General features: G+C 42.1%; 1 protein-coding gene across 1 annotated transcript; it reads left to right on the forward strand.

The window, feature by feature from the left end:
* C1R (complement C1r) lies at nucleotides 1–25108 on the forward strand. The gene is made up of 12 exons (XM_056799186.1): nucleotides 1–127; nucleotides 13962–14016; nucleotides 14711–14939; nucleotides 15701–15893; nucleotides 16254–16406; nucleotides 16521–16717; nucleotides 17004–17151; nucleotides 17295–17416; nucleotides 19679–19757; nucleotides 20699–20839; nucleotides 23893–23967; nucleotides 24257–25108. Exons 2-12 carry the CDS (start codon nucleotides 13967–13969, stop codon nucleotides 25021–25023), a joined length of 2154 nt encoding a protein of 717 aa, XP_056655164.1. The 5' UTR covers nucleotides 1–127; nucleotides 13962–13966; the 3' UTR covers nucleotides 25024–25108.
* The last annotated feature ends 207 nt before the right edge of the window (nucleotides 25109–25315 follow it).

A 25315-nucleotide genomic window follows, 5' to 3' on the forward strand; every position in this document is an offset into this window, starting at 1 on the left:
AAAAAAGATCGAGAATGTAGCCAGAACTGCTGGAATCCTCCAAGAGTGCTGAGTCTGCTGCAGACATCCCTCTTCTTGCTCCATTTGTGGCTGAGGGAGCTCAATGACTCTTATGAGAAGCCAAGAGGTAAGGGGTCAGTTTTAGGACCTTTTCCCTCCCTCTGATGCTATTCAACCCCTGAGAAATAAGCCTGGATCCTTGGTCTCTTCCTTCATTCGTTTCTTTTCTTAAAGCAAGTTAGGGGAGTCCCTGATCTAGGAGAAATGAGCTTTAGAAGACCAGGAATCATAATCCAGGCTGGGTTTTATAGCCAGTTGATGCTGTGTGGAGCAATGAAAGATTTTCAGCAGTATCATTTGGGTCTCAAACCCAGAGGAAAAATTAATCTGGAAGTCTGCTCGGACTGGATAGGACCAATGTAAGATTGGTACTGAGCTAAATTGGAGCCTATTCCCCTAGTGGTGTAGCAGGAAGTATGCCCTTGTGGCTAGGGGGAAATGTTTATCCATTTGTTCTTGCTATATGTGCTTAGTAAGCATTTCTTTGTAAAAGCCAGTCCTCATTTAAGTGGTTAAATGGAAACGGAGAGCTAATAAACATTGTTCTCCTGATTAGAGAACAAACTACTGAGTGCTCCAGACAATGGCAGACAAAAGAGATGCCCAGAAACCCATTAAAGGAGGTATAGCTTGCAGACCCTAAGGATGGTCATTTAAAAATCATTAAGTTTAGAGGGCAGCTGGGTGGCTCGGTGGATAGAACCAGGTCTAGAGAAGGGAGGTCCTGGGTTCAAATTTGACTTCAGATACCTCTGAGCTGTGTGACTGGGCAAGTCACTTGACCCCCATTGCCTAGCCCTTATCACTCTTCTGCCTTGGAACTGTCAACATGGAAATCTAGAGATCCCCAGTTTATTTAGTTGGAGTGTGGAAACCCCAGGTTTTGACTTTTCTCACGGGAGAGTTTCCCCCTGAGGGAAGGTCCCTCTTCACCAGACAGTGAATTTCCTGGTAGTTTGGGTGGGAACAGCATATCCCATCCAATGTTAAACATCCCTTTTGTCCCAATGGTTTCTTCCCCCTAGGCTAAAGTCCACGACCAAGGTGACCCAGCCCTAGGCTGAGTCTTTCCCTTTTGTGTCCATTGTGGGGCCCCAGCCCCTCACTATTATTCCTGTCTGGAACTTCTCATTTTCCTTTCCCACCATTGTAAAGTCAATCAACTGTCCCTCTAATCCTAAAGCCCCCAGGTCATCTAGAGTGGTACATAGGTTCCCCAAGTTCTTTTGTTCCTCGGAGTCCATCCTGAGTCGGTGGCACTCCCAGGGGCTGGTGACCAGAGCGTCTTGACTCCGGTGCAGTCTTGGAAATCAGCTCTGTTGTCGTAGTAGCAGCGCTAACCCCTTTTCCCTTGATTAAAGAGTGATTTTGACTATTTAATAGTTCTGTGTTTTTTCTAGTTGACATTAATGGAGGCCCCAGCGAGATCCGAAGTCCCCGCGGCCTGAGCCCTCCAGCTAACGAGGACCCCAGACTTGAGGTACCACACACAACCTGTTTGGGGTTGGGTCAGGAGTCCGGTTAGCAAGGGCCAGGTAAGCGGCTCTCTCGGAGGAAGGACTCGCATCTCTGGTTTGGGAATAACTCGCTCTTTAATTAAGGGATCCTTAGTCAATTTGTCCATAGTCATTGGACATGGGTAACAGCTTGTCTGTTGTCCCAAAATTTGGTGGGGGCGGTCAGCAGCCCAAAGAACCACCTAGAAATACGGCCGCAAGTTACATGGTTTCGAAGTATGGACCGGATGCTAGCAAGTACTTAGAGAAATGGCAAGCAATGACAAAGGCCAATCCGAAGTTAAAACACTGGGAGCAGAAGGAGAGAAGACCGACTGAACCCTATTCTGCTGAAAAAGCAGGCGGGAGGCAAAGAGCCTGGAGATGTCACTTTTGCCACCAGACCGGGCACTTAAAAAAGGACTGCCATCGGCTCCTGGGTAAGAGGGGGAGACGCCAAGGTAAGTTTCAATACCACTCAGGAAAGTTCCCCCGAGGGGAAGCCTCACAATGACGGGGCTCCGAGGGTATCAAGGGGGTTTTCACTGTGGTGTCCGCCTCCCCAGTGGGCATCACTCACATTGTGATTGTATCCCATCCTATTGAGATTCTCATAGATACTGGGGCCACAATGTCAGTTTTAAACCCCACGGCCTTTCCTAGCCCCCTTCCTCGGAGTGACCAAAAAGTTTCAATAGTGGGGATCACAAACCATGTGCAATCTGTTTACTTGTCTCAACCTCTCCCATTTATTCTGGGAGAAGTGAAAGATATGCACTCCTTTCTTCTTTCCTCAGATGCCCCCCTGCATCTTTTGGGTAGAGATTTCTTAGACAAATACAAAGCCACAATTGAATTTTCCCCAGGAAAGGAAATAAGGCTTTCCCTATCCCCATCGGATGCCCCTCCCACCTTCCAAATACTTACAGCTCCCATTATAGCCTATGATCTTCCACAGCTGGAGGAAGTTCCTTCCTCTCTGTGGGCTACTGATTCTTCCGACATCGGGAGAATTTTAAGCGCTCCCCCAATACAAGTTCAGTTAGACCCATCCAAACCCCTTCCAAGGGTCCCTCAATATCCCCTCTCACGGGAAGCGACAGAAGGAATTAGACCATTAATTGATAGTTATCTAGAGGCAGGCATTTTGATAAAATGTACCAGCCCTTGCAATTCACCCATACTGGGTGTCCGAAAGCCTGGAGGCCGAGGGTGGCGTCTAGTTCAGGATTTAAGAGCAGTAAATGCCTGTGTTATCCCCAGAGCTCCAGTAGTCCCCAACCCCCACAACCTTTTAAATCAAATCCCACACAGTGCAAAAATTTTCACTGTAGTTGATTTATGCAGTGCTTATTTCAGTGTGCCACTACATGCAGACAGCCAATTCCTTTTTGCTTTCACCTGGGAAGGAATTCAGCTCTGCTGGACTGTTCTGCCCCAGGGTTATACAGAGAGTGCCACATATTTCTCCCAAGTACTAAAAGCAGACCTTGCTGGCCTTAAATTTCCATTTGGGTCCACCTTACTCCAGTACGTGGATGACCTACTTCTGTGTTCCCCAGATGCCCAGTCTTCCAGGGAAGATTCAATTGTGCTCCTTAAGTCCTTAGCACAAAAAGGCCATAAGGTATCTAAAGAAAAAATGCAGTTTGTCTCTTCACAGGTGAAGTTTCTGGGACATCTAATATCAGCTGAAGGGCGTAGCCTGGATCCCACCAGAGTAGCAGCTATATTGAATTTCCCAAGGCCCAAAACAAAAAGACAGCTTCGAGGGTTCATGGGATTAGCTGGTTACTGTAGGTTATGGGTCCCATCTTTCTCTTTAGTAGCCAAGCCCCTTTTTGATCTCCTCAAGGCCTCGTCCCCAGAACCTCTGATTTGGAATGAGGCTGCAAAAATTGCTTTCATGGACTTAAAGTCAGCTCTTTCTAGCTCCCCAGCCCTGGGGCGTCCAAATTATTCACTACCCTTTCACCTTTTCCTTTTAGAAAGAAACGGGATTAGCCTGGGAGTTTTGAGCCAGAAACATGGAGACCACTTTAGGCCTCTTGGATACTACAGTAAAAGTCTAGATTCAGTGGCAAGAGGGCTACCATCATGCCTAAGGGCAGTAGTGGCAGCTTCAGATTTACTAGAACTAGTAGAAGAAGTAACATTAGAATCTCCTTTAACACTGCATGTCCCACATGCAATAGAGGTGCTTTTGAACTCTCATCACACTCAGCATTTTTCCACAAGCCGCCTTGCAAAGCTAGAAGCCTCTCTCCTGGCTAAGTCCAACATCACCATTTCTAGGTGTAAAACCCTTAATCCAGCCACTTTCCTGCCAGATATAGAGGAAAGTGACAGGGATTGTACTGAAGGGCATGATTGTGTTAACATTGTTGATTCTGTTTTAAGTCCACGAGAAGATCTCCAGGAAAAAGAACTGGAGAATCCAGATTTTTCCTAGTATACAGATGGCTCTTGTCTCCGAAATGAATCTGGCATTTTAGTGGCCGGATATGCCATCACTACCACTGCAGAAGTCATTGAAGCAGGACATCTCCCTTCGGCAACTTCTGCTCAGCAAGCCGAACTGGAAGCAGTAACCAGAGCCTGTGAGCTGGCCAAAGGAAAGCGGGTAAACATATATACGGATAGCAGGTATGCATTTGGGGTGGCTCATGATTTTGGAATGTTGTGGCAGCATAGGGGATACCTAACTTCCTCTGGAACCCCCATCAAGAATGGGGCACAAGTCCGGAGACTGTTAGAAGCCCTCTTACTACCAAAGGCAATAGCAATTATTAAAATCCCAGGGCACTCCCGAGAGAATTCTCCCCATGCAAAGGGAAACGCCCTAGCAGATCAGTATGCCAAAGAAGCTGCCAGGCAGGTCCCAACTACAATAGGTCTGGCACTTTCAGATAAGGAAGAACCTATTTTTGAGAATAAGCTGACCCAGGCAGAAATTGTTTCAGCCCAAGAAGTCATGTCTAGAACTATCCAAGAAAAACTAGAGGAGGGATGCGTTAGAAACAGGGATACTGGATTGTGGCAAGGACCAAATGGGTGTGTAGTCCTACCGGACCCTCTATGCCGTCCCATGATGGAGTACTTGCATTCCATAAGTCACTGGGGACCAGACAAATTGGTCAGCATCGCTCGCAAATATTGGTGGGGGAGGTTGAGGCGAGCAGCGGAGGATGTGTATTTGCAATGTCAAATTTGCCCTAAATATAATGTCAGTAAGCCTTTAAAACCTATGCCAGGTAAATTCCCATTACCTGAGGCCCCTTTTCAGGTATGGCAAATTGATTTCATTCAGTTACCACCTCATGCTGGATACAAATTTGTTTTAGTAATGGTTTGCATGTTTTCTCGCTGGGTAGAAGCATTTCCATGCAGACAGGCCACAGCAACAGCAGTAGCCAAGTGCTTACTGGAAAAGATATTTCCAGTATGGGGAATTCCTAGGGAAATACATAGTGATAGAGGAACACATTTCACTGGTTCGGTAGTGTCACAGCTGTTAACAGCATGGCCTGTATTACATCATCTACATTGTGCCTATCACCCACAATCCTCAGGATTAGTGGAACGTGTGAATGGCATCATTAAAGTACAATTAGCCAAATTTATGGAGGACTTAAACATACCCTGGCCCAAAGCCCTTCCAATAGTTCTATTGAACCTGAGAGCCACACCTTTTGGCAAGCTCTCACTCTCACCATTCGAGATAATCACAGGTCGGCCAATGTCTCTTTTTCCACCCTATACTGACTCCATGAGCACCAAGGTTTCCCTCTTATCATACTGCCAGGGACTAGCAAAAACTCTCCAAGGCCTTAACCACCTTATATCTCAGTCAGTTTCCAGGAATTCTTCCTCAGAAACACCCTCAACATCTAAAGTGAAGCCCGGAGATTGGGTATACAGAAAGAGGCACCTACGAAAGGATGCTCTACAAGTCAGATGGGACGGACCTCATCAGGTATTGCTGGTAAATCCATCTGCAGCAAAACTAAAAGGAATTGAAAGTTGGATACATCTATCTCATCTAAAGAAAGCCCCAACTCCAAAGTGGTCAGTAAAGTCGATGAGTGACACAAAAATACGGCTGACCAGAAGAAGAAGATAAAAAGAAGTTTGAACTGGCTAAGTATTCTTTTTCTTTTAAAATTTCTATCATTCACATGTTATATCTCTGAACCATAGAGGTATTGGTAAGTTTATTTCCCCTGAGAATTCTATTTACCCTGAGCAAAGTCCTTTTAAATAGAGAACCTAGAAAGGACAGAGCTATTCCCCAAACTTAATTGAAGTAGGAAAAGTTTTAAAAAGGGAACATTTTTACCTGACAAAAATGAAAGTTTGAAAGTGACAGCTGAGAATTTGCAGCAAAGATTCCAGAGTGCTAGTTTGTCTCAAAGTAGTATCAGAAGAGGTTAGGAAGAAATGATGGAGCCTAGAAATGATTGTTAGTAATAGAAGATAAATATTTTAAATCTGGACCATGGTTATGGTTAAGTAGCTAAAAGGAATGAAATCAATTTCAAAATCCCTAGCATTTCAACCTCCCTAAAGGGGGGTGTGTGAGTTGAGTGTATAAGGTTTTAAATTTAGGGAAGATTAGAAGCATTTTAATAGTGAGAATTTTTCTGCTTTTATATTTCTACAGTTTGTAGGATTTTTATATTTTGGTAAAGTAAGGCAATCTTTCTAATTAAGCATGTAAATTACATGATTTTATGATTTGTGTGGAAAAGATATTATTAAAAATTAATAAGATGGAATTACAGATTTAAGGTTAGCAGTGTGGATAATCCTTATAGTGAATAAGCATATAGGGAGTAGATCAAGTCCCGTTAAAGAATGTGTTTATAGATCTCTCTTAAGTTTTCTCTTGCAGCAGCAAGAAAGCTGACTGATGCCAAAGGAGGAGCCTGCCAGAGGACAGAAGTCTGCGAAAAAGGAGGCTGAAGGCATCATCAGGACCCACCAGAAGTGAAAGACTTGAGACTTTGGGAATTGGGGTAGTGTTTTGATTGTTAGTCAGTTTTTGGCCAAAGGCAGACTGCCTGCCTTTCTGGCTCAATTGTCAATGCGCCAGTGGCATTGGGGAACGCCCCCAAATGCCAATCACCAATATCTGTGTCCCTAGACTTTCCCACCAGTAGGGGATGGAGTCCAATCCCATATAGCATTACTCATTTGTCCATGTTTGGTCAGCGACGTTCAGTCTTGACCAAAAGGGGGGTGTGTCAACATGGAAATCTAGAGATCCCCAGTTTATTTAGTTGGAGTGTGGAAACCCCAAGTTTTGACCTTGTCTCAGGAGAGTTTCCCCCTGAGGGAAGGTCCCTCTTCACCAGACAGTGAATTTCCTGGTAGTTTGGGTGGGAACAGCATATCCCATCCAATGTTAAACATCCCTTTTGTCCCAATGGTTTCTTCCCCCTAGGCTAAAGTCCACGACCAAGGTGACCCAGCCCTAGGCTGAGTCTTTCCCTTTTGTGTCCATTGTGGGGCCCCAGCCCCTCACTATTATTCCTGTCTGGAACTTCTCATTTTCCTTTCCCACCATTGTAAAGTCAATCAACTGTCCCTCTAATCCTAAAGCCCCCAGGTCATCTAGAGTGGTACATAGGTTCCCCAAGTTCTTTTGTTCCTCAGAGTCCATCCTGAGTCGGTGGCACTCCCAGGGGCTGGTGACCAGAGCTTCTTGACTCCGGTGCAGTCTTGGAAATCAGCTCTGTTGTCGTAGTAGCAGTGCTAACCCCTTTTCCCTTGATTAAAGAGTGATTTTGACTATTTAATAGTTCTGTGTTTTTTCTAGTTGACAGAACCAACACACAGTATTAATTCCAAGATGGAAGGTGAGGGCATCTTTAAAAAATCATTTAGTTTAGTTAAGTTTTCAGTTCTTTCATTTAATTAATGAATACAAAACATGTTCTTCATGATAAGCCATTCAATTGCTTTACAAAAAAATTCCTTGGGTGCACATAATGATAAAATGTTCTGTGCATGCCTATAACACTGACTTGCTTCCTTGACCTAATTTTTTGTTCTATTTGAAACTTATTTGCAGCTAAACCAGAGAACATTTTGGGATTGTTAAAGATTGTCAGAACCCTAAATTAGTTATGTGTGATAGGAGGCTTTGATCTCTTTCTCAGAGGGATCACAAAGATTTAATCTCAGCCTGGGGACATTCCACCTGGCTTTTGTTAACTATGTGCAGTGGCTTTGACTAAAGGGCTATTTACTTTCCTTTAAAAGAAAGAAGTAATAGAGTAATATGAAATGAGTGAAGGGCTGGACCTGGAATTAGGAAAACCTGAATTTAATTCCAACCTCAGACATAAACTGTGTCCTGGACAAGTCACTTAACCTCTATCTGCCTCACTTTATTCATCAGTAAAATGGGAATAATAATAGTCCTACCACCCAGATCAAATAGATCAAATGAGATAAGATTTGTAAAATGCTTTGCAAATCACTACATAAATGCTATTACTACTACTACTATTATAATCTAATAGAATGAAATTAAAATGACAGCTAGCTCTGTAGAAATGAAACTAGAGAGGCAGCTAGGTGGCTCTGTGAAGTGAGAGTCAGGTCTAGAGATAGGAGGTTCTGGGTTCAAATATAATCTCAGATACTTCCTAGTTGTGTGACCCTGGACAAGTCATTTAGCCCCCATTGCCTAACCCTTACCATTTTTCTCCCTTGGAACCAATACAGTGTATTGATTCTAAGCCAGGAGTTAAGGTTTCAGAAAGAAATGGACCTAGAAATAAGAAATGATGAGCAAGATGCTTTTAGAAAAACCTGGGAAGATTTACATGAACCGATACAAAGTGAAATGAGCAGAACCAGGAGACCATTGTACACAGTAACATCAATACTGTATGATGATCAGCTATGAAGGATTTGGCTAATCTCAGCAAAACATTTCCAAAAGACTTATGACAAAAAATGCTATCTGCTTCCAGGGAAAGAATAGATGGAGCCTGAATGCAGACTGAAGCATGCTTTTTTTTTACTTTATTATTTTTGAGGGGGTCTTCTATATTTTCTTTTGCAACATGGCTAATATGGAAGTGTTTTGCATGCCTTATGTTTAATCTCTGTCAAATAACTTGCCTGCTCAAGAAGAGGAAGGGGAAAGAGGACGGGAGAGAATTTGGAATTCAATATTTTAAAATGCTTTGTTTACATATAATTGGAGAAAAACAAAAATTAAGTGCAAAAATAAAAATAGATGGACCTGGAAGATAGTAGCAAGAGCAACAATCAGCAGAAAGGTATATGAGTAGAAACAAGATGATGAGAGCAGCATAACCCAGTAAAGCAGAGTAGAGTTGACATGTCTGATGAGTAGGCTGGTCATCCATACCTTGCTCAGTGAAAAGCAGACCCAGTGAACCTAGTCGATCAATCCACCCAGCAATGATACTATACCCAGCAAGGAGCAGGCATTGTGAGAAAAGCAAAATGATATCTTCAGAAAACATCGGGGTCCTGTAGCAAAAGAGAATGTTAGTGGTCCCTCCCCAAAAGTTCTCCATAGGCAAAGTCCTCATGCATGATCCCTGGGCATACTCACTCTCCCCACTGGTGAAGTGTCCCATAGCTACCCTCCTTAGTACAGCATTCCATTAAATGTTTTTGCTTTGAATTAGCTACTCAAGCTAGAAGAGAAATATAAGCATTGGTGGGGGCTTGCAGTTTGTCATTTTGAGTGTATGAAGAACCTTGCATCTATCTTTGGTAGCTATTCTGGGGTCGCCACATACAAGAAAGGAGCATCCTATGTATTATACAAAGCAAAAAGGAAACTAGAGCAAATATTCCTGTATGGAGACATTTGCCTCCTAAACTTCTTCCTATTCATCTCACTGATTGTTGGGTCTGGGTAGGATAGAGTCATGACAGAACACACGTATGGCTAATGGAAAGATATGGGTAGAGAATGCCCTGTATATTTCAGACTCCTGGTCTAAAAAGAGAAATATTAAAGGGGCCACGAGGGTCTTCCCTCCCCACTTCAGGATGATGAAAGAAGGACAGCCACTTCTCACACTCATCAGATAAATGGAATTCATAACAGAACTAGCAGCGTCAGATCTCATTGCCCCTCCTGGTCCAGTGTCACTGTCTGCTCCAGGATGAGACAATTCTGGCATCTGCACTGCCATTCCTCAGTCATCTCCCTGTCATGGGACCGTAGTCTCAGTACAGTGCTGCTCATAGACACCAGCTCATTCTATGGACCCCAATCACACCTGCCATGAGAGCCTTTCATCTTTCTTGGGACTCCAGAGATCAGAGGAAGTCAGGAAGCATAGATTGATTGTATCTCTTTATCTTGTTTCTGCCATTTCTGAATCTCTCACTCCAGATGAGGGGGTAGGTGTAGTTACCCTGATATGCCAAGATCACCAGAAATTTCTCTGCCAGGTTTTCTGAGAATCATTTCCTTGGACCCAGAACAGTGGCATTCTGGTAAATGTTTAACAACTGGGTCTCTGGGAAAAAAATATGTGCATGACATGCTTTTAAGTTGAATCTGTATTATGAACATTTTCTCCATGACTTTCTTAAATCTAGACAATCAACAAAACAATAAATCGAGCCCTAAATTGTAGCAGTTGCTGAGTAGTAAATGCTCACACTGAAAATGGAATGGTTGACTCTCAGAACATGGTAAATGTTGGATCCGACACATCATCTCCACCACATCCATTCAGAGAAATTACAGGGCATCAGGGTACACAGTTCAATAAATATGCACTTATTAAGTGCCTACTGTGGGCAAGGGAGGTACTAGGGATACAAAGACAAATGAGACTGACCCTGCCCTCAAGCTGTTTACACTGTAGTTGGAGAATACAATATATAGACAAATGAATGGGCAGCTCAGGGGTACAGTAGATAGAGTGCCAGGCCTGGAATGAGGAAGATTCATTTTCCTGAGTTCAAATCAGGCCTCTGACATTTACTAGCTATGTGACCCTGGGCAAGTCACATACCCCTGTTTGTTTTAGTTTCCTCATCTGTCAAATGAATTCAAGAAAGAAATGGCAAACCATTCCAGTATCTTTGCCAAGAAAACCCCAAATGGGATTACAAAGAGTCAGATATGACTGAAAATGACTGAACAATGACAAAGACAAATCAATACAACATATATACAAAATAAGAAGAGAGGAAAGTTTCTATGCATTTCAGGAACTAAGAGTATATATATGGAATTTACATCAAGTCAGCAAGTATTTATTAAGCACCTACTATGTACCAAGCACTGTACTGAGTACTGAGGATATAAAGAAAGGGTTATCTAATGTCAGACAAGGCCAGGTACAAATAGCAGTGCAAAAGAGAAACTGAGAAAACCACACCAACTCCTTCCACCTCTCCTCTTCCACACCAACTCCTTACACCTCTCCTCTTACAGGTGTGCTTCTTTAGTAAGGTTCTGTGTTCAAAAAGCAATCAAAAGTATATCCTGGAATATTACTAAAACTGAAGAATCTTTCTCCCACTGGCTTATCACTCCACCCCTACTCCATCGTGAATTGGGAAAAATTTTGTTTTCCACTCTCTCAGTTTCTCATCACACATTGATAGGATTGGACAAGAATCATTACCATTGATTGGACTTTAACAGTAGTTTTAAATAGCATAGGCACAGAGATAAAATTAGAAATTCACAGTTTAGGGGCAGCTAGTGACTCAGTGGAAAGAAAACCAGGCCTGGAGATAGTAGGTCCTAGGTTCAAATTTTACTTCAGACACTTCCTAGCTGTGTGACCCTAGACAAGTCATTTAACCCCAGTTGCCTAGCCCTTATCACTCTTCTGCCTTGGAACCAATATTTAGTACTGATTCTAAGATAGAAGCTAATATTTAAAAAAAGAAAGAAAAGAAAAGAAATTTTCAGTTTTCAGTTTCAGCCTGCTATAGCTGACCTCTCCTACTCCTGTCTAATTAGATGGGGGATGAAAATGAAATGTTTGGAAAAAAGGAATCAGGAGTTTAAGGAAGAATTAAAAGGCCTATGGGGGCAGCTGGTTAGCACAGTATATAGAGTACAATTATGCCACCGTGGAAAAATCACCTAACTCCAATTGCCTAAGCCCTTCCTGCTCTTCACCTTAAAATCTAAATTTAGTATGGATTCTAAGACAGAAAGCATTTTGAGAGGAAGGAACGAAGGAACGAAGAGAGGGAGAGACAGACAGACAGACAGACAGACAGACAGACAGACAGACAGACTAGATCTTGAACATCTTCCCATCCACATGCCTGACACTTTGGTCCTATCTATGTTCTAATCCTCTAGTTCAGAGCAATCAAATTCTGGGCATATACCGCTTGTTATGTGGTCTGAAATAAATTAAAATGTAACTGGAAATGTTTAACAAAATAAATAAAAATGCAACATAGTATTTTGTTGTTCAGTCATGTCTAACTCTGTGATCCCACTTGGAATTTTCATGGTAAAGATATTAGAATGGTTTGCCACTTCTTCAGGTCATTTTATAGATGAAAAAACTGAGGCAAACAGAATTCAGTGATTTGTCCAGGGCTACCCAGCTAAAGAATGTCTGAGGTCAAATTTGAACTCAGGAAGATGAGTCTTCCTGACTTCAGGTTTGCCCTCTATCTAAACTACCCCATAGGAATAGTGTTCATTTGTGGTTTTCTAAGACAATATATAGTCCTCAAGGATCTATTTCTTTTTGAGTCTGACACCATTGCTCTAGCTGGTCCCATTGACTTTCAACTCACTTGCATATGTTCATTCTAAGACAGAAGTTAAGGGTTTGTTCTGTTTTGTTTGTTTTTAAAGAATTGATGGTTGAATTTTCAGGAATTTTGTGAGCTAGTTGCTCAGTTTAACTATTTCTTGCATAAAAAATGTTACTTATTGATTTTAAAGCACTGATATCAACCATTGCAGAGTGTATTTTCAATGTATTATTATCTACTTTAAATGATTCTGGCTTTAATAATGAATACTTGAAATTGAATTTAATAGCATTTGGTTCTGAATGTACTAAAATAATGATGGGGGAAAGTCTAAGGTAGCTATGGAGTTCTTAGAAAATTTTTCTAAAATCATTTGGCACTATTTGAATCATCAATCCCAATTGTCACTTGATAATCCTACATATGAAATAAGACAACTTAATCATTTTAAAATATATCTGGACAAAAATGTAGCCCATTTATCACCACCCCAATGAAAATCAAACCAAGCTAGAAAATGAATCACAGAACTTGAAATGGAAACGATTATAATTGTTTGATTACTGGGACTGAGATGGAGGTTATATAGTTTACAAGCTGGTACTGCTGTAGGGTGTGCATATTCTCCATTATGAATGTATTTTTCTCATTCTCATTTTGGCATGGCAAAGAGATTAACTAACATTAATTTCTTATAAGACTTTGCTTTAATGATTGATATTCTTGAAGAATTTTTATTACTTTCAACTGAATTGTAGTCAAGATCAACTAAGATTTGGAAAGCAGAAAACCTAATCAAATGTGTCAGGAAAGCATTGGAAATTTTAAAAATTGGAATTAGAAAGTGTGATTCTCAAGTCGAAGATTTAAGCCACTAAGTTTAAAGATGTTCTATTAATAAAATTATCAATTTAATGTTCTTTCTGGGCATAAGTTGCTAGAAAATATAAATCAACACATGATTTTTTTGTCAAAGAGAAACAATGGAGAAAACATTTTTAATTATCTTAATTAATTAGAACCATCTACTTGGTCTTATGAAAAAATAATTTAGCTGTGGATGGCTTGAAAAATAACCATATTATTTAAGTGAAACTTTAAAACATGAAATTGATTTGAATGATTTTCAGAATTTTGTAGATAATAATATAGAATCAAACAATGTTCCGATTCCTGCACTTATATACAAAAAGAGAAAAAGATAGTATTATTGCCATCAGTAGTGCTGAAGCTGCAAAAGTCAGAAGATGGGGATTCAAATCTTGCCTCTATCGCTTAACACACCTATGTGATCTTGATTAAGTCACCTAATTTCTATGGTCCTCAGTTTCCTATTTTGTAATATGAGGGAGATGATCTAGATGATCACTAAGGTCCCTTCCAGATCTAAATCAATGACCCTGGGAAAGGTCTCTCTGCCATAAACCATGGGACAGCCCTTCCCTGTACAGGACAGCAGGTGGCACCACAAATTTAAAAACAAAACCAAAAAAAAAAATCCCCTCAAAACCCTGCTTTTTAAGTATGCAAATAACCAATTCCCCTTAACTTTCCCTGAAACAATTCTCTCCCTCCTCCTCACATATGCCCTCCTCCTTCCCTCCCCTTCAGGTCTCCCCCCACAGCACTCCCCGCCCCTGATTTCTCTCATTCCAGAGTGCATGAAGCAGCTGTGGGGAGAGTCACGGACCCCTGCGCAGGCTCAGAGAATGTGAGTGGCCTTGACTGGGGAGGGGGAAGGGGTACAATGACTTGACCAGGAGGAGGTAGTGAGGGCTCTCTTCGCAGTGCCCTCATTTTCTCCCTTCCCTCATCCCCAAGATGAAACAACTCCTAGCACCAGTGGGACTGGAGGACCACAAAGACAAATGATCACATTTCTCTTCTGCCCCACATCTGGTGGCATATGATAGTGAGACTGAGGGTAGAGGGGTAGACAGATGGGGCACCTGATTTTCCCAACTGTTGGCATCATCCATGCAGGTCTTACCCTCTCTCCCAGAGGCCTTTGCAAAAACCAGCAGAAGCCACTGTTTGAGGGATTTGGCTTGGAAATCTAGATCCACCCATTCCCCACCTCCACTCCCTCCCTCCTTTTCCAACCCAATATCATTTTGTTTCAGATTCACTCCTGTTCCGGGAAAACGAAATTCCTCTTTGGATGGAGGAGGGGAATAGTGAAAGGGAGGAAAACAGAAAGGCATACAGAGAGGAGGGCAATGACCTCAGGAGCATTGTACATCCTACTGTGGTACCATCTAGGATAAGTTAGGAAGAGAAGCACTAAGCAAGAGAATCATTTTTCTTCTTCTCTATCCCACTCAACTCCATGGGGAAGTTTACCCCATGCTGCTATCCTTCTAATACTATATCTCTATCTCTGTACTTTCTTGTTACATTAACAGGTCACTCTGGCACTTCTTGGTGTCCCTCCTACTCTGTAGGTTGGGGGATTCCATCCCTATTATCAACAAGCTTTATGGAGAAGTGACATCCCCGATGTACCCCAAGTCATACCCCAATAACTACGATGAGACCAGAGAGATTGTGGTCCCTCAGGGCTATTCTGTGAAACTTGTCTTCTGGCAGTTTGACCTGGAACCTTCTGAAGGCTGTTTCTATGACTATGTCAAGGTACTGAGATGGTGGGGAGAAGGGGAAAAGAACACAAAAGGAAGAATTGTGTAGACTTCAGGCATCAAGGATCCTCCCCTAACCCTCAACCTTACTCTCCGATTGGGAAAGGGGCTGGGAATTTGAACAGGAACTTCTGTCCTCTTAATATTCACTGAGTCCTCATGGAGTACTAGTCTTTGAGGAGCATTACCTCTGCGTAACCAGAGCTGATAGCCTTAGAAAAAATTCAGCTTTGGACCAAGTGCAGTGGATGACCTTGGGGTGGCAAGTCTAGGAATTGAAAGATGGAAAGTGCCAAAAGTATATTAAGTCTGGAACAGAGGTAAGGAATAAAGGGACCAAAGAGAGGACAAATGAGAACCAGGGAAGGGAAAGAGTTGGTGACATTGGGGAAATAATGGGGAGAAAGGGACTGGGTGAGGTTCCCAGCAAGGATGCCTGAAATAAGCTGTTATTATGTAAAGACATGGTAGTAAGACATATTGATTGCTTGGTCATAAAGAGAAAATAGCCAATGGGACTTACTAGACATCCTGAGTCCCTAGAGTTCATGGGATCGTAGCTTTATAGCAGAAAGGCTCATTCTTTAGAATTTATTCACAGCAGCCAATATATGGTAGTGGTGGTGGTGACAGGAGGATGGCAGGGATGACTTTCTAGTAAATCATTCAAGGGAATCTTTCAAACAGAACAGAAAGAGAGTGATCCTAACTGACTTGCCATTTGGTTGGGAATCTTCTCCCTAATTATTCTGTCAGATCTCTGCCGACAAGAAAGACTTGGGTCGATTCTGTGGGCAACTGGGTTCCACACCAGGCAACCCTCCTAGCCAGAAGGAGTTTGTGTCCCAGGGGAACCAGATGTGGCTAACATTTCATACTGACTTCTCCAATGAGGAGAATGGGACCACCATTTTCTACAAAGGATTCCTGGCCTACTTCCAAGCTGTGGGTGAGTATGCCCCACTGGACTAACACCAACCATGACTTTAGGGAGTCAATCTTCCCAGATTAAGGGGTATGTGTGATAACTGAAGCTGGAGGAAGGTTTCATGAACTTGTCACAATACTAATATGTGACCCTGGTTCTTTCCCACAACCCACTGTGAAAATAGTCTGCAGAGGGAAACAGAGAACCCAACCATGTCACCAAAAGGTCCAAAGAGTCTACTGGGCCAACAGAAAGTTTCATTGCCAAGACCAGGAACCCATATTCTATTTCTAGGGCTTCCCATGAATAACTATTGATGGATTCTGCCTTCAGCCCTATAACAAAAGAATTCAAACCTGTCTTTGCTGATATTCTTTCTAGACATGGATGAGTGTGCTGCCCAGGACAATGCAATTGAGGAGAACTCAAACCTAGGACTTCGATGTGAACACTTGTGCCACAACTCTGTAGGCAGTTACTTCTGCTCTTGCCGCCCTGGTTACAAGCTCCAGGCAGATAAACACTCTTGCCGTGGTAAGAAACCAAAGGAGGGAAGTAGGGAAACTTTCAGGTTATGGAGGGAGAGCCACTAAAGGCTGGGGCAAGCAAGAGCCTCTTTGTGACCTCTGCCTGGCCTTAAAATTGCAGCGGAGTGCAGCAATGAGCTATTCACAGAGACATCAGGGTACATCTCCAGCCTGGAGTACCCCCAAGCCTATCCCCCTGACATGCGCTGTAACTACAGTATTCGTGTGGACCGCGGCCTAACTATCAACCTCAAGTTCCTAGAGCCTTTCGAAATCGATGACCATCAGCAAGTTCACTGCCCCTATGACCAGCTCCAGGTGCAGCTTCTTTATATTTCTTCTCCATTATTTACTGTTTGTAGTCTGAGGGGCCATAAGAAGAGAAAGCCTCCTCCCCCCAACTTCTCAGAATGTCAGACCACTCAGATACTTCTTTCTAACAAAAAGAGGGGGAAAAATCCAAGGTACAGATGACCCTATCTGTACACCGGCCAAAAATATCTGCTCCCTCACAGGTGGGTCAGCATTGCCAGTGCCTGCATATCCAAGGTAGTAAGGCAGAACATTAGCACTTTTATTCTTCCTCCCTCTTACACCTCACCAGGTCTACGCCAATGGGAAGTCATTTGGCGAGTACTGCGGGAGGAAGAGCCCTGGCGTCATGGACACTAGCAGCAATGCTGTGGATGTGCTGTTCTTCACAGATGAGTCAGGAGACAGTGGAGGCTGGAAGATCCATTATACCACTGAAGGTAAGGAGCGCCACAGCGATCCCACCACCTAAGCTTCCCATGGCCTTCCCAGGCGGCTACAATGATATCATCTAATAGAAAGAAGGCCAAAAGGGGAAAGTAGATGACTCTGAGATTCACACTCATCTCCTGTTCCTCAACAGTTATCAAGTGCCCCCAGCCCAAGGCACTTGACAAATTCACTGTCATCAATAACCTGCAACCACAGTACCAGTTCCGTGATTACCTCATTGTCACCTGCAAACTTGGCTACCAGCTCACAGAGGTGAGATTCCAGGGCAGGGGAGAAAGCCTGACCTCATCAAAATGACTTTAATTAGGATAAAAACCATTTCAGGCAAGGCCTCACTTCACAGGGAGGTTGTACTAAGGGTGGAGGAAAGGGCTCACCCCAAGTCCAAGGCCTACATCTCAGAAAGAGAACATGATTTGATCAACTAATCCAGGGATAACTAAGGCTTTGGAGAATGGATTCATCCTAACCAAACTCACAGGAGAGCATTTAACAAATTAGAATGCTAATTTACTACCTGTAAGAGAGCTGCACAGTGCACTAAAAGCAAATTGCAGAAAGTGTTCAGAAGGAGACAATCCCACTCTGCTCTCCCCTGGTCAGACCAGTTCTGGGCACCATATCTTAGAAAGAATGAGGACATATGTGCGTACAGAGCTAGATGGCCAGAATGGCAAGAGGACCAGATACCACGTCCAATAAAGATCAGATCATGGAACTTGAGGTGTTTAGCCTAGAGAAGATTTAGGAGGGAGGAAAGGAAGAAGCATTGCTATAGTGCCTACTATGTGTAGCAGAGAAGGGAACCCCCATTAATGCATCTGCATCTGATATCACACCTCTGTTCTAGACTCATAATCTATTTCCCAAATTCTTCATTTATTTTGTGTTGCTCAGGGGAACTTGAGAATACACCAATGGCAATGTCCCTTCTATTTTCCCCTCCATTGATTTTCACCCATACTTCTCTCCTGAAGCTTCTGATTTCCCGCATATGGATTGATCTTCTTAACCTAGTTTACCCACCCCTCCAATTTTCTGCCAAAACTTCCAGATAAATCTTTAATCCCATCCCTTTCCATACTCTCCAACAATTTATCCTGCCATCAGCTCCCTCTCTTACCTTCATCCTCTTCCTATCTATCTCCTTCCCTGTTGCCTAAAAACATACCATATCTCCCAAACTCCTAAGAAACCCTCACTCACTGTGACATTCCCTGCTAGCTATCATATTAAATCTCTCCTCTCCTTTCTTAAAAATAAACAAACAAACACAACTTCTACACCACATCCAATCCTTTTGTTTTCTTCTAAACTTTCTTTACTTGGGCTTCTGACTTCATCATTCAACTGAAACTGCTCTTTACAAAGTTACCCAGGGTTTCTTCATGTGTAAATCTAATCTAAACCTTTCCAAATCCTCATCCTTCTTGATCTCTCTGTAAGATTTAATACTCTTGATCACCTCCTCCTAAAAATTCTCCTCCTGCCTCCCAAACCACAGTTTCTCAGTCTACTTAGCTAGATCTTCATCAATGTTATGCTCATCAATATTTGATAAGCCCCAGGGTTCTTCTCATTAGTTTCTATATCCTCTCAGTTGCCAATCTCATCAATGCCCATGAGTTCAAATGATCATCTCTATGCAGATGATTTCCAGATCTATACACAACTCTAGGCTGACTCTTGTACTCTAATACCACATCACCAACTGTTTTTTGGACAAGGGGTGGATTTTATTAAACCTTAGTTCTAACATTGGAGCTAAGAAGGGCACTAGTGGGATAGGACTCATGGGTTCAAGCAGCAGAATTTCCAATTCGATTTACTTCAACAAAGTTCCTGTTGAGTATTTGATATGTGCTCAATAGGCACTGGGACTTCAAAAATGGTTCAGTCTAAAAATTGGGATTCTGACAAGTACACAAGTGTTTAGATAAAAGGGAAAATGTGATAGGGGACAAAGGAGAGTCATGTAAAATCTTCTTAGCATAGGTTACCCATCCTAACCCCATATTTTCTTCTCTCCAGTCTCAGATAAGTGTGAGAAATTTCTGCAAAAGTCACTTTCATTAGGGAAGGGTTATAAAAGAATGTGATACCTGAATTGGGCCTTGAAGAGGAATAAAAGAGAAACTTTAAACTGGAGATGGAGGAGAGGTTATTTATTCCAGGTGTGAAAATTGTATGAGGAAAAATACAAAGAGAAGAAAGGATAGGACCAGAATAAGGGAGAACCCCAGGAAGAGGAAAGCTAGGAGATAAGGCTAGAAAGATAAATTAGAGCTTGGTTGCTTTATGACCAGGGGCAAAGTGTCTTCCTCATTTTGGGTCTCTATAAATTGGGCCAAAGAGGTCTGCAATGAAAAAAGGGAAAGAGGTTTGAAAAGGCTTAAGAACATCAAGGCAGAAGAACAGCAGCAACAGTAACAGGAAATATAATCAATCACTGATTTCTCCCAACAGCCACTTTTGCTATTATTTAACATTCTTCTCTTTTCTCCAAAAAATCAGGGGAACCAGCAACTGAAGTCCTTCACCTCTGTCTGCCAGGATGATGGCACATGGCACCGACCTATGCCCTATTGCAAGAGTAAGCAACAGCAGGCAGGGATACTGACTCCGATAAGACTTGCTCTCTTCACAGAGGGAAGTCTCATACAGCTCAAAATAAGTTAGGAGGCCATCAGACTGAGCCCCTTGCCATGAGATCTCTCCCCTTGGGCTCTTCCATCAGTCCATCAAAAATTATGGTCTGAAGTGGGGAAGTCCATATGGTTTTTATATTGTTTCTAAACCATTGCTCGTCCGCAGTGACAAGCTTGGTGGCCCCTCCAGGAAGTTTCATTCTTCTTGCCCCAAAGTGGGCCACTCCTAGGAAATCCCTCTGGATTCTTTTCCCCAAAAAACTCTCATTTAGCCATCTATTCCTTAAGTAGAAAGCGCTTTCCTCTTATAATGAGACTCTAACCACTCAGTTCTTTATAAGAGCTCAAATGGTGCTAGACACTGTGCTAGGTACTGCCCTAGGTGATAAGGATACAAAAGAAAAAATGAAATAGTACCTGCCCTTAAGAATCTTACATCGTATTGAGAAAAGCACTCATTTGCATGTTCATATGTATGAATATTGTGCAGATGTGTATATAGCTATATATATTTGTGTGTGTAAAAATTTAAAAAAAAACATGAAGCAAATAGAAAATAATAAGGAGAAGTGGTAACTGGCTGCTGGGGCAGATCAGGAAAAGATCTTCCTTTCTTATAGGAAGTGCTTGAATTGAGCTCAGAAGGGGGGGGGGTATTCTGAAAGGAAGAGCTGTGGAAGGAACATGTTCTAAGCTTTTGAGGCAGCCTGTCCAACGGCATGGAGACAGAAGATGAAGGGTTAAGCATAAGGATTAAGGAAGTCAGTTTGATTGGACTATAGAGTACATGAAAAGGAATATATGCCTGGCAAGGAAGCTTAGGGTCAATCACTATAAACACCCAGCTACCCGATGACCCTCAGCTCTACTCTGTTCTTTCTTATAGTTGTCAACTGTGGAGCTCCCAAAAAACTACCCAATGGGAACTTTAAGTACCTTACTAAGGAGGGGGGAAATACCTACAAAGCTGAAATCCTTTATACTTGCCAGGAGCCATATTACCGGATGGTAAATGGAGAGGAAAATGGTAAGTATTCATCAGGTAAGAACTAATGGCGAGCTAGGGCAAGGGGAAGCGTTCTTTCTGTCTTCTCTTAACAACAACAAAAAGCATCTCTTCATTTTATTCTTTTCACTCTTCAAAAAGGTGAATCTTCTCCCAGAATTTATTGTTGCTCACTCATTTCAGTCATGTCAGATTCTTGGCAAAGATACTGGAATGGTTTGCCATTTCCTTCTCCAAATGGGGTTACATGACTTGCCCAGGGTCACATAGTGAGTGTCTGAGGCCAGATTTGGACTCAGGAATCTCAGGTCTTCCCGATTCCAGCTTGGCATTCTATCCTCTGCACCACCCCTAGTAGATCAGAGAAAAATAAGATCACAACCAAAAACATTCCTAAGGGGGCAGCTGGGTGGCTCAGTGGATGGAGAGCCAGGCCTAGAGATGGGAGGTCCTAGGTTCAAATCTGGCCTCAGACACAGTATTGACTCCAAGAAGGAAGGTAAGAGTTTTTTAAAAAAATTCCTAAAATTTGATAAAGTGAAGTAGTATCAGAACTCTTAGATTCTGGAAGACCCCATTCCTAGCTACTAGACATTGATTTAAAGAAGTAAACTGAAGGGGCAGCTAGGTGGCTCAGTGGATTGAAAGCCAGACCTAGAGAAAGGAGGTCCTGGGTTCAAATGTGACATTAGTGATAGTATATGTATAACCCAGTGGAATTGCTTGTCAACTCTGAGAGGGGGGAAGGAAGAGGAGAGGGAAACAACAAGAATCATGTAACCGTGGAAAAAAAATTTTAACTTAAATAAAATAAAATCTGGCCTCAGACACTTCCTTACTGTGTGACCCTGGACAAGTCACTGAATCCCCATTGCCTAGCCTTAACTGCTCTTCTACCTTGGAACCAATATACAGTATTAATTCTAAGACAGAAGATAGGGCTTTAAAACAAAGAAGTAACCTGAGGAAAGAAAGAAGTTGATCTCCTAGCTGATGCTAAAGAAAATCGCATCCACAACCACCAAGATGCAATGTACTGGCCCTTTTCCTTTATTTTGTTAGAGCTGCCCTCATTCCTTATTTTCACCAGTTTCACTTGTTTAATAAGTTCTGTGTGGGGCCACAATATGACTTATCTTTGTTACCGACATAATCTCCTTTCAAAGATGGCCATGGTCATGATTCATAGTCATCTAGGTGGGCCCAGCCCTTTGCTTGACCATAAGTAATTGTCTAAGCTTTTTGGAATAGTAGTCCTCTATCCAACCATGAAGGCGCTCCAACGAAAGATATACTCCCGCCTTCCTCCTCTGTCTGTTCAAATATTTGGTTGCCACACTGTGACAATCAGGAAGTTCTCCTTGAGTTAGACTGGATTCTCTGTGCTCCAGTGACTAGCAAAGAGGCATTATGTTGAATGTTAAATGAATGAAGACCATTCAATCCATTTGCTCTTGTTTCATCTTTCATATATCTCATCACTAATGGTCAACCATAATGCATTAGGCAAAGCTCTTGCCCTCGGTATCAATCTTCACATTCATATAGCACCCACCAGTTTGCAAAGTGCTTTCCTCACAAGAACCTGTAAGGTAGTTAGTGCAAAAATTAGCTAGTGCAAAAAAAAAATCGCCATTTTAAAGATGAAGAAACTGAGACCAAAAGAAGTGAAACAGATGATCAATACACGACTATTAAGTGCTAGACCTCAAAAGAACATCTTCTGACTGAAAGTGCTGTGCTCTGTCCACTTCCCTATATTGCCTTTCCAAAAAAGAGAGACGAGAGAAAGAGAAAAACAGCTTACTTTTTAAAAACTTTTTTTCTGATTTTTAATCAATACTAAATATCAATTCCAAGGTAGAGGAACAGTAAAGGCTAGAGAGTCAGGGTTAAATGACTTGAGTCATACAACTAGGAAGTGTTTAAGGCCATATTTGAACCCAAGACCTCCCATCTCTAGATCTGGCTTTCAATCTACTGAACCACCTAGTTGCCCAGAGTAGCTTACATTTTAATGTAAGGGAAGATGGGAGATCAAGACATGAGGAAAGAAATAACAATTACAAAGAAAATATCACTAAGAACAAATTACTACAGCTGCATTTATTATCTATACATTTATGTATGAATATATAAGTACATATATATTCAATATAAAAATGCATCTTTCTATATATATTTCTGAAGGCTACGAGTGAGCCATCCCTCAACAATCAGCAAGCAGATTAATATCTGTAATAATATTTCTTTTCTCAAATGAACGATAGGTTGATTTAACCAATGGCTTCTGTCCTTAAGAGCTGTCAACATATAAATTATATTTATCGAGTTGGTAAGGAAATTAAGTACACAGTAGGACCTCATTTTACATGACAAATATCCATCATGTAAGTTGAAAATCATGCATAATAACAAATCCTATTATTTGATAAGCATTTCTTCTATGAGCATACCAAGGCACCTGATGACTTTACTTAGGCTCACCAGAGCTTCCAGCAACACTACCCTTGTGTTTTGGAGCCATTATTGATAACTAGTGTTACTAAAACAAAGAGAAGCACTTCTCTGATGTGGATTTGACTTGTTACAAGTGAAAACTTCAGACAAAGACTAAGGCTAATGTTTGGCATGAAGCAATATGATGATTCACACTAATGCTTCTCAGAGTGAGAATGAACATGACTAGGCAAACTGCTGTAAGACTTTATTTATGCCACTTGGGAAAATGGCGCAGATTTAGTATGTAATTAAAATTTTTTATTTTATGTAGTTTACTGCCTTTATTTGTTTTGATTGCCAGTCAGAATCCATGAATTCACATGTGCTTGAGTTCATGTAAAATGAGAACCTATAATATTTGTACTTATTCTTTGATTCTGAAGGCTAATCGACATAGAGTCCTTGAATTAATTCTCTCAGTAGCTCTTTCTCTTTCTCAGTGGTCATCCTGGCTATTAAATCTCTGGCTTCAATTCCTAATCTCTTATTTTTGTCTTGAAGTTCATTCTCCAAGTTAATTTTTTGGCTCTTTACCTTTCAACTTGGTCATGCCCTTTTTTTTATCTCTTTAGCGAAATATACCTGCTCAGCCCAAGGCACCTGGAAAGACAAACATGGAAACGAGAAGATTCCTCGGTGTTTGCCTGGTGAGCAAAGATCCTTTGGGACTGTCAGCTTTGACGTAGTGTGAGCAATTCACAAGGATGTCTATCTTCCCCTGAAGTCCCAGTGGGAGTAATAAGGCAGAGGGGCTAAGCTGTTAGGGAAAGAAGACATTCTAGGAACCAGAGTGGGGAAGAAGAGTCAAGCAAAAATAGGAAAAGGATCAAGAGTCTAATGGCTTGGAGATGAAAGTAGGGTGGAATAAGGAAGACCAAGTATGATGAACATGATGAGATGATTTTGTCTTTTTCTTTCTTCTCCCTCTCTTTCCAGTGTGTGGGAAGCCAGTTAATCCTGTAGTTGAAAATCAGCGCATCATTGCGGGGAAGAGTGCTCAGTTGGGCAACTTCCCCTGGCAGGCTTTCACCAATATCTATGGACGAGGAGGTGGGGCACTACTGGGTGATAGATGGATCCTTACAGCTGCCCACATTCTCCATCCTAAGGACAGCTCTTCATTGCCCAATACCTCTATAGATGTTTTCTTGGGCCATACAAATGTGGATGAAATCATGAAGATGGGGATCCGCCCTGTGCGCAGGGTCATCATCCACCCAGGCTATAATCAAAATGATACGAACAACTTTGACAATGACATTGCTCTTCTGGAGCTAGAGAACAGCGTCCCGCTGGGTCCCCACCTCCTCCCCATCTGTCTGCCAGACAATGAGACCTTCTATGAAAAGGGCTTGGTGGGCTATGTCAGTGGCTTTGGGATTGAGAGTCAAAAACTATCTGATGATCTGAAGTTTGTGAGTTTGCCCATGGCCTCATCAAAGAACTGCCAGAATTGGCTCAATGAAAAAAATAGTAAACAAGTGTTTTCCACCAACATGTTTTGTGCTGGGGACAAGACAAGGAAGCAAGATGCCTGTCAAGGAGATAGTGGTGGAGTCTTTGCTGTGAAGGATGAAAGTGGAGATCGATGGGTAGCCACAGGCATTGTGTCCTGGGGCATTGGGTGTAGCAAGGGATATGGCTTTTACACCAAAGTGCTCAAATATGTGGACTGGATTAAGAAAGAGATAGGAGAGAGCTGAGACTTAAGGAATATCCTCCTCCATGATTCACTCTGACGTAATTCCTTACCCAGTGGCAGCCATATTAAAGTCACTGATGCAGAAATTCAGTTTGTGAAATGAGTTCTTTTCTCTACCATCTCTCCATCTACTTCCCCACTTTTCAAACATCCCAGACAGATGAAAAGTTCAAAGTGTCCTGAGACAAGGTACCATCGCTTCCATTTCTCCCAATAGTTACTACTAGTAGCATTACTCCTTCTCAGAAGTAGTAAGATCAAAGGATATATTGCAGAGGCATAGAATTTATTAG

This window comes from Monodelphis domestica, chromosome 5 (genome assembly GCF_027887165.1).
Source record: "Monodelphis domestica isolate mMonDom1 chromosome 5, mMonDom1.pri, whole genome shotgun sequence".
Lineage (NCBI taxonomy): Eukaryota > Metazoa > Chordata > Mammalia > Didelphimorphia > Didelphidae > Monodelphis > Monodelphis domestica.

Excerpts from the sequence above, each read along its gene's own strand:
- C1R (XM_056799186.1), top strand. The coding sequence starts at position 13,967 with ATGAAGCAGCTGTGGGGAGAGTCACGGACCCCTGCGCAGGCTCAGAGA. Across the intron at positions 16,718-17,003 it reads GCCCCTATGACCAGCTCCAG|GTCTACGCCAATGGGAAGTC; the intron begins GTGCAGCTTCTT and ends ACACCTCACCAG. Across the intron at positions 17,417-19,678 it reads TTGGCTACCAGCTCACAGAG|GGGAACCAGCAACTGAAGTC; the intron begins GTGAGATTCCAG and ends CCAAAAAATCAG.